This window comes from Cyprinodon variegatus, unplaced genomic scaffold (assembly GCF_000732505.1).
Source record: "Cyprinodon variegatus isolate N-32 unplaced genomic scaffold, C_variegatus-1.0 Scaffold295, whole genome shotgun sequence".
Classification (NCBI taxonomy): domain Eukaryota; kingdom Metazoa; phylum Chordata; class Actinopteri; order Cyprinodontiformes; family Cyprinodontidae; genus Cyprinodon; species Cyprinodon variegatus.
Genome location: NW_015150748.1, coordinates 952,592 through 962,290, shown reverse-complemented (window position 1 = coordinate 962,290; position 9,699 = coordinate 952,592). Strand labels below are relative to the sequence as shown.

The 9,699-nt window shown below is 38.3% G+C and overlaps 1 protein-coding gene across 1 annotated transcript; it reads left to right on the top strand.

The window, feature by feature from the left end:
• The first annotated feature begins 365 nt into the window (after positions 1–365).
• sept10 (septin 10) lies at positions 366–9,259 on the top strand. The gene is made up of 10 exons (XM_015383833.1): positions 366–530; positions 2,143–2,257; positions 2,492–2,687; positions 2,789–2,975; positions 7,129–7,290; positions 7,576–7,672; positions 7,768–7,936; positions 8,532–8,664; positions 8,867–9,045; positions 9,144–9,259. Exons 1-10 carry the CDS (start codon positions 501–503, stop codon positions 9,157–9,159), a joined length of 1,284 nt encoding a protein of 427 aa, XP_015239319.1. The 5' UTR covers positions 366–500; the 3' UTR covers positions 9,160–9,259.
• The last annotated feature ends 440 nt before the right edge of the window (positions 9,260–9,699 follow it).

Sequence of the window (9,699 nt, the reverse complement as noted above, 5' to 3'; positions counted from 1 at the left end):
ATTTTTTTCTCATATTATACTGAAATAAAGTTTTAAAATCAGTTAACTTTTTTTGTTTTGTTTTTTTAGTGGCCCTAATCCTTTTCCTTACTCTCCTTAATTTTTTCATTGAACCTGCAACATGTCACAGGAATGGGGAGCGCCTGGGAAAACTAACCGGTCTGTACCACTTTACAAAAAGGTGTGCGCAGGTTTGAGTTGACCGAGTGATTTCGCGTTTTCGGGACTTATACTCCGGTACATGTAATGTTAATATATGTTAAATAACATACGGCATCTGGTTAGAAATATTAAAGGGCAACCGCATTTTCAAGACAACTTTAGAAGAAGCACAATATTCCTTAATCCCCCCAATTGTTTGGATTGGTCTCGTCTGTCTAGTTGTCGACGGTAGATGCATAGGCAGTCCTGGAAAGAATCTGAGGGGTGAAAGTTTCTTTCTTTCAGTTTTTATATAAATATATTCTTTTATTTCTTTAGGGTATTGAAGTCCTTTAAACATGGCTTCCTCGGATGTTGCTCGTCAGCCGGTGAGGATTATTTTATTTTGTGTTTTAAAGAGGAATGTTCTTGACATTCGAACAGGGAGTGTCCTGTGGCTAATTAAGTTAGCTAACGTTAGCATTAAATCGTCCCAGGAAATAATAAAAGTTTAAAGCAGCTCATAACAACGCAGCTAAACTACACACGGACTTATACATATTATTTTTGACCAATTTACTTATCATTATTTGACAATAAAGATGCAGTTGATATTCCTTTAACAAAACAAAGAGCTAGCTTGTTAGCATAACACTGAAGTGTCAGGAAATCCTTATTTTTAGATATTAGAATTTTAAACTGAGCTTTATTTAATAGAAGTACTGTTGTTAAGAAACGTTAATATTCCCATACTTGTTTAAAAGTTAGTTACATCTTGTAAGTAAAGAGAACCGTATAAATAAAACAGGTTAGAATAAAATTAGCCATTTAGAGGCATCTTAACTAAAGACAGTTGATAAGGGCAGAGGGTCTTGCACTGCATTAAACCACCATTATTTGAATAAAATAAAATGCAGAGTGGAAACTTGTATTGGACTATTTCAGGGTGTTGATAAAATACTAAACATGTACACTGTCTAAAAAGTAATATCATTTAATAAAGGGAGCTTTTCAGTGATTACTCTTAAGTGTATTTATTGATTATAGGTTCAGAGATTAGTTATTAACCAAAAAAAGTAATTGAATGCAGAATTTTATCGACCCCAATCACAAAATCTAATATGGCTTTATTGCATTAAAACTATGTTACTGTCAGCAAAAATTTTGCTTTGACCAAAGATCCAGTAATGGGAGAAAAAAGATGATAATAGCACTTTGTATATGGGATTCTTAAAACTGGAACCTACAGGAGTGAAAAATATCTGTTTTTAATTTAACAAGCATTTACTGTTGTATATTGCTCTGACATGTAGTGTGCAATTTTATCTATTTTTAATCACTTATGTATCTGATTTAGACTAATGTGATTGGCAATATATACTTTAAAACCTTAGGAACTGTTTTGAGAATTTTTTTAACTGTTTTTTTTTTCTTAAATACATGATATTGTTGTAATTTGACAATTTGCTTTAAGTTTTATGCAATGAAACAAGGTTTTGACAATAAAAGTTGAATGTTGCCTTTTTTAGGGGTACTGTTTTTTTTCTGTAAGACAAACATCAGATAATTGTCCATGAAAGGTTAAATCAAAGCCCTTCAAAGCTTTAAAATGAATCAGTTATATGCACTAAAGACAGGTTAATGTGTTTACTTACTAAGTGTGTTTTGGTGTTTTGCTACTGGCAGCCCAAAGTATGTTTTCTGTTAGTTCACTAAAATGTCAGAGAGGACAGAGTTTGACTTTACAGGAAATATCTTAATTTCCTCCAGACATACTTGCCAAGTATTTGCAGATCCCATGTTTGACCTGTCATTTCCCTCCCTTTTCTCTTAGTTTAACGATGAATGGATTGTGAAATATTAAAATAGAAACAACTTTTCAAAATGTCAAACTGTTATCTTTGGCATTTTGTCACAGACGTTAGAAAAACATGAACTGAAAAATTGTCTGATTTTCAAAATAATTAAATTAATCTTTTTCCTGTGTAATTTCCTCGACAGGATCAAGGAACCCGGCCTTTGTCCCTCGCTGGCCATGTAGGCTTTGACAGTCTTCCAGATCAGCTTGTCAACAAGTCCATCACACAGGGCTTCTGCTTCAATATTCTCTGCATCGGTACTATATCATACACATCTACTTCATAATATTACTAGTAATTTTATCTTTTTCTAATGTTGTTCCAATAAATACAAAATTCAAGATGTATATCAGAATTAAGAAGTTTGTTATTGAATTTCAAAAGTGCTGCATTCAGTTTTCATTCCAAAAGGAAAGAAAACAGAAAAAAAATCCCAGTTGGCACATGAGAGAAATCTCTGAAATATTCAGATGTTTTTTTTCCTCCTCCAGGTGAGACCGGTATCGGCAAGTCTACACTGATGGACACCCTATTTAACACCAACTTTGAGAACTTTGAGTCATCCCATTTTGAACCTCAAGTGAAGCTGCGGGCCCAAACCTACGACCTGCAGGAAAGCAACGTCAGACTTCGTCTCACTGTGGTCAACACTGTTGGCTTTGGGGACCAGATGAACAAACAAGAAAGGTTTGTCAGCGAAGGGGTGGGGGGGTCTTTGTCATACAGTAAAAGTAACTTTTTTTTTTACAATGTAGTGACAACGTGATTTAACTTTTTATTTCCTGTAGCTATCAGCCAGTGGTGGACTACATTGACAAGCAATTTGAGACTTACCTTCAGGAGGAGCTAAAAATCAAGCGCTCTCTGCACAACTACCATGACTCCCGAGTGCACGCCTGTCTGTACTTTATCTCCCCCTCGGGCCATTCGCTCAAATCTCTGGACCTTGTAACAATGAAGAAGCTGGACAGCAAGGTAGGAAATAAACCTGCATGATTTGTTTTTAGGAAAGATTACTGATCACTTTAAGCAGAAAAGGTGACAAAGTTTGAATTTCTAGTGCAAGAATTCAGAAAATGTTTAAAAAGTGACACAAGAAAACTTCTAATGTATGCATGTTTGGGTCGATGACATCACAAAAGGCAGAGGAGCTGAGCTGGAGTGGAAATGATAAGTGCACACTATGATTTAGTAAGATTTTTGTGAATGAATAAAAGAGAAGCGGACATGAAGGACGGACAATAGAACCACTGGAAAATGAACAGTTTTTTTTTTTTTTAAGTTCCATTAAAGTATGCAGATATTTTTGAATTCACTTTGTGGTTGTTTTGATATCTATAGTTTTTTAAGTTGGTTAAATGTTGCAGTCAGCTGGATTTGGACTTAAGCTTTTTTTTTTTATGTTTAAATTCTGCCTGATGTTTCAAGTGATGAACTCAGTGAGCGGCGGAGTGAACAAACATGTACGCTGGCATAAGGTGTTGGTCTGGTCCACCCTCCTGTCCCCACTGCATGAGAAACCTTAATGTGTTTAGATATAAAACAACTTTGTTTGATACCTGTCTTCCTATTATAGCCCTGCTCAGTTTAGTGGCCTTATTCTTTGTCAGCATATGTGTATTCATCAACCCCCCCCCCCCTTTTGTGGGCAGATTTTATCTTGCAAATGCAACAAAAAGAAAACTTGGCCTGACCAAATTATCCTTTGGATGAGAATTAAGAAATTTTTGTCGATTTATCGGAAAGTTAAGCAAGCTGTTAGGCTTCACTATGAACACATTCTGATGATTTCAGTTCAATTATTCAGGGTTCTTTATTTTTACATGAATCTTTAGAGTATGGGACTCACCAAAAGCGCTTAGAAGTCATATATAGTAGTTTGGATAGAAGAGGAAAAGTGTTTGTTGTTGTTGTGTTGCAGGATTAAATGTTCTCTCCTGCTTTCTAAAGAAGATAATCTGTAATTTAAATAACTGTAAAAAAATTTTTATTCTTCTAATGTTTCAGACTTTTTATACAATTTTCCCATAAAAATCAGAAAAGTAATCATCCCAAATCTTAGGGTTTAAAAATATAACATTTGGAATCAGAAACGTGGAAATCCTGGAATCCTTCCAGCCTTTGTGTTTATGCAGAACTTCCACAAACTTGGTGCTGAGATTGAAAGAAATAACCCACTGATTATTTAGCCTTTGGATCGACATTAAACTCTGTTTGAAAAGAGAAGAGCAACATCTCCGCTGTCACTCAGAGATTCATGGTTTCTGCTCCAGAACACTTGGAGCAGACTGGACAATTCACATTGAAGCTGCAGGTAAATGCAGCTTCATGGTTTTTGTCTTTTAAGGCCAATTTATGCTTCTGATGCATAGCCTCTGCAGCCGTCAAATCTGTCTCTCTGCACGACCACGCCTCTTGTGCAGAGGTTCTGCAACCAGCGTTGCGCACCTCAAAAAAATCCTGACTATGTGTCGGACGGTTGCAAACTCGCACAGACCTCAAGCGGAAGTATGCAGACAAAAAGCAGCTGTGATTGGTTCTTGGTATGCCTTTCCAGCTGTCTGCGTGGTCGTCCTTCTCGATTCAGTGCTGGGGTGCGCCATGTTTAAAAACCGAGGAACAACTACAATGGACAAGCTACGCATCCTCCTTTGTCTTTTTACCATCTCCATTAAGAACCTGTTCCTCTTTGATATCTAGCAACTCTAGATCCATCTCCGTGACCTTGATATCTTGCAGATGCGCTATTGTTTTTTTGAAAGATAAACACTCCAGCCGGCACCGCCAAAGTTCTCATGACCATCCGCCAAAGTTTTCGCGACTTCCCAAATAGGCTCCCCCTTGTGCTTTGGCAGGAAACTGCTGTGCATCCCTAGAAATTCCAGACCGACGGTTCAGAAGCGTACCAGCAAAACTGGTTCACGACCAGACTCAAGCGATATTTGATGTGTGCGGTTGCAGAAGTATAATCTACCCTTTAACGTCCTACGCTGACTCGGTCGGAATGTCAATGAAGCTATCCACTTAGCCAGACATGTTTTATAGAAAAAAAGATAAAGACATCTAAGGTAAAAAATGGATCAGACTTTAGTGGACAGTGCTGCTTGAATAGGCTTTAATTAAACCTCAGACGTTTATCAAACATTCTCCATGTTTAAAGGAGTTGGAAACATGCATCCAAGAGGAACCTCATTTTTGTTTTTGATCAAAAGTGAAATGTTGAGATTTCTAGTGAATGAACAAATTGTCAGATAAATAAAACAGCATCAAACCAATGGGTCTTGGAGAAAAGGGGAACCAATGAGAGCATAATAAAACTATGCTGTGGTGGTTTTATGGTGTGAATGTTTGGAGAGCATCTCTATCAGTCCCCCCCCACCCCACCCGTCTTGAAGTGGTCAGAAACTTTCCCATGCTCTCTCTGTGTGTTGTCCTGTTTGAGTGTGTTTCTGTGTGGTTTTGTTGCTCTGCAGTGGCAATAACTCTGGATTTGCGTATGAAAGGATTAGAAGGGGGGGTGGGGGTGCTGTAACCACCTCACACGCACTCAAGTTGTCCTTTTGTGTCACTGTACGGATACACACAGAGCCAATTGTTGGGTCCACCGTAGTGACGGACAGTCAGTCGCTCAGGCAGCTGTTGGAATAGATCTCCCTGGATCGTTTAGTTTCGCCACCACGATCAGTGTGTGTGTGTGTGTGTGTGTGTGTGTGTTTGTGTGGTCTGACCCAGTGGCAGCAGCTCATTCCAATGCTCCTCTGTGGGACGGCGAGATGACAGGGAGGAATGTGGGATGACTTTGGCACCAGATTGAACTGGAAGGCCTGAAACAACACAGGAAAGATGTTTTATATAACAAACATCTGAAAACAGTTTTAGTTTCAGAAGGAAGGTTCAGGTTGTTTAAATCAAAGAAGTTAAATTAAGCCTCTTATATTATCGTTAAGGTGATCTCCTTTGGGGCTGAGACTATAAATTAAATGAATCAATAACTGAATCAATCGTCAACCAATTTAGTAGCTGAATTGTTGTCCACTGGAGTGAATAGACTCCAAGAAAGGACATTAGCTGAAAGATCAACCCACTCAGGGGAGTAATGAAGCCAGAATGGTATAAAATATATATAAACATTTCTAGAGTGGAAAAAATCTTATTAATCCTATTTAATCAATTATTGAATTAATCATCTAATTAATTAATTAGAGTATATAGCCTCTAAAACATGTCTTTAGCTCACAGAGGAACCCACTTAGAGCAGTAATTATACCAAAATTGAGATACAATTTTTTTTTCGTCTTTGTCAATATGCTCCATCTAGAACTCAAGTGGAAAAATTTAGCTTCACCTGCTTTAATTCTGTAAAAAAATCTTCGTAAAGGAATCTTTTTCTGTCCCATTGTTAATTGATTAATCGATAAAATAATTAACAGGTTAATTGATTAGCAAAATAATATTTAGCTGCAGCCTTAAACATTTCACACATTTAAAATAAGAACCTAAGTTTGTAAATGTGTTCTGTAGTTTGTGTCCTTTCAGCTGCTCTGTTATTCAAGGGTCACCATCACACAGTCATTATGATTTACTCATCAGAACAAGCAACAATGTTCCTGTTTCAACTGGGATTCAAACATGGGGACTTAAAACACTATATGTAAACTAACTGATTATTAACAGATCTTTGTAAAAATGCCCACAGAATAATTAATTAGTAAATAATTTGTAGTTGCAGGCCCAGACTCCTTTTAAACAAATTCAAATCAGTTTTTTTTTTCATGTTTTATTTATATTTGCTGTTGGTAACAGAAAGATTGCTTTCTATGAGGTGTGATCACTTCTGGATCTAACAGGGTTTTTAAGCAGAAGAAAATTAGATATGAGAAAATATTTAATTTAGCAGATTACAGTTTAATAGTGCTCAATAAATGCGGTAGTTTTAACACTTTAATTGTTTGATCGTTCCTCTTTGATTAGCAACGACTCCTTGATTTTAACGCCTCACCAATCAGCATTGTAGACTCTGCTAGCACTGATGTGTTGCTTTGATTTCGTTTTCTGACTCCATGGAGCGATTTCTTATTATTATATTGTCTTTTAATCAGCAGTGACTCTCCCCCCTCCTCTCTCTCAGGTGAACATAATTCCAGTTATTGCCAAGGCAGACACCATCAGTAAGAGCGAGCTGCACAAATTCAAGATCAAAATCATGAGCGAACTGGTCAGCAACGGCGTGCAGATCTACCAGTTTCCTCTGGACGACGAAACCGTGGCCAAAGTCAACACCACCATGAATGTAAGAAATATTGACCTGGATTCATAGGTTTCTATCAAAGACCTAGGAGGTTTAAAGCTGATAAATACATAAGACCTGATAAATAACACGCAACTTTTACTTTAGCATAAAAAAGTTCCTTTTTGAAGCTTTAATGTGTTCAAAGACCCATTTTGTGCTTTGATATTTAGATTAGAAAGTGAACAAGTTTTATTGTTTTTAAAATGACTTCATCTGTTATGCTGTGAAGCTTTGGCATGATTTAATTTTATTTGCCATAACTAAGTAAATTCTCTACATTTTTAGGGCCATCTCCCGTTTGCTGTCGTAGGCAGCACAGAGGAGGTGTGTGTTGGCAATAAGATGGTGAAAGCTCGCCAGTATCCATGGGGCGTTGTTCAAGGTAGACTGTTTGGATTTACCGTAACACTAAGCTGTGGTGATTTTACTGTATTAAGGCAGCTGAAACAACCTGATTGTTCACAAATGATCTCCTAGTGGAAAACGAGCAGCACTGCGACTTCGTGAAGCTGAGGGAGATGCTCATTTGTGTAAACATGGAGGACCTGAGAGAGCAAACCCACACACGCCATTACGAACTTTACCGGCGCTGCAAGTTGGAGGAGATGGGCTTTAAGGACACCGACCCCGAGTGCAAACCTGTCAGGTAAACAATCCACACGCACAAACCAGAGCATGTGAACGGAGCGGAGCGCCGCACAATTCCCGCTCCCCGCTCAGGAGGATGTTCGCTCATTCGCTCTGCCATTCAAAGTTGTCCCAGAACGCTCCGCTCAAAATCCGCTCCACGCTCACCTTAATTTTCCTGCCACTCCAGCAAAATCGCTCCAAGCTCGCTCAAATTTTCAGGAGAAGGCATTTTCTGATTTTATTCCTCCATGTAATGATGCCAGGGCCCGGGACAAACGGCGTTTGATTTAATGATGTATTGTCTTATTTAACACCTCGCTCCATTCATGTTGCCCCGTGTTGCCCATTTAATTATTGCTGAACAAAATCACACTTCAATCAAATAAATGTTGTTTTACAAATTTTACAATCCAACAATTTTAATTGATGTTATGAGCGCATCGGAGCGAACTGGGGCGGAGCAAAATCCTCGCTCCAGCCTTTGAATTGAAAACTGCTCTGCGCTCCACCATACTTCACATGCTCTGACACACACACACACACACGCACACACGCACACCCCAGCACCTGGCGGACGTTGCCAACTTCCTTGACGCATTTTGTATCCACAGTTTGCAGCAGACGTATGAGGCCAAGCGTCAGGAGTTCCTGGCTGAGCTGCAGAAGAGAGAGGATGAAATGCGGCAGGTTTTTGTTCAGAGGGTGAAGGAGAAGGAAGCAGAGCTGAAGGAGGCTGAAAGAGAGGTGGGTTGCTGTATTTGCTAACCGACAGTATGTATGTTTACTACTCTATAGAAAAGGAAACCATCTAAATAAAGTGGCTGACAATGTATAACTGCTGGATTGGCATTTTATAAAAGGTTATTTTTTGCTCTCTGCATGAAGGAAAGAAAAGCCATTTCCATATTACTTGTTTTCTAAAACTTTAGTTTTTCTTCTATTTTAGCTGCAGAGTCGTTTTGAGCAGCTGAAGCGTCTGCATGCCGATGAGAAAGCAACTCTGGAGGAGAAGAGGCGCCTTTTGGACGAAGACCTGAGTTCATTCAGTAAGAGAAAAACTGCAGCTCAGCTGCTGCAGGGCCAGAGCCTCGCGGTCAACGGCAAGAAAGACAAGGACCGTAAGAAGTAGGTGATAATGTCGCATGTAGTCTGTTTAGTTGGATAATTAAAAGGAACCTCTGCTGTTTTTATGTTAACCCGTCCTTTTCCATTCTCTCTCTTAGTTCTGCTTTCATGTGAAGACTTTGAAGATCTGAAGTGCACCTCATTATGACCAGTGTAACCAGTGGCCTTCTGCCATTCCTTCCAGCCAGTCCACAACACTGCCTTGAAAAAAAAAAGAAAAACCAGCACATTTGGGTTGCCAAAGTTTAATACTGCTTCCAAAAACTTGTCTACACTATCCTCTGATGTCTTTTTAATCTCTTTTGTAAGATTTTCCGAGGGATTTTGTGTTTCTTATTATTTTATTTGTATTTATCCTCTTTTATGACTTTTTTACTTTCGCCATACTAAAAATTTAAATGTTTACAAATCACATCACTTAGACAGGTACAAAACTCCACCTTTGGTGACATCTTTGATTATGTTAGCTGACTGCTTCTTCATGTCACTGTTCTTTTTCAGACCTGTTTTTGCTTGTTCTAATGTGTTGCCAATCCACTACAATACAACCATATCATTTTTGTAAGTTAGCTTTTTTTATACAAGAGTTTAAGGTAAGTTTTGTAGAATCATTTAAACGCTGAATTCGGTCTCAGGCTGGATTGAAACTCACCA

What these genes read in the sequence shown, in the direction of transcription:
- sept10 (XM_015383833.1), top strand. Translation starts at nt 501, where the DNA reads ATGGCTTCCTCGGATGTTGCTCGTCAGCCG. An exon ending in CTTCAATATTCTCTGCATCG is followed by an intron (nt 2,258 to 2,491) that starts GTACTATATCAT and finishes TTCCTCCTCCAG; the next exon opens with GTGAGACCGGTATCGGCAAG. An exon ending in TGAAGAAGCTGGACAGCAAG is followed by an intron (nt 2,976 to 7,128) that starts GTAGGAAATAAA and finishes CCTCTCTCTCAG; the next exon opens with GTGAACATAATTCCAGTTAT.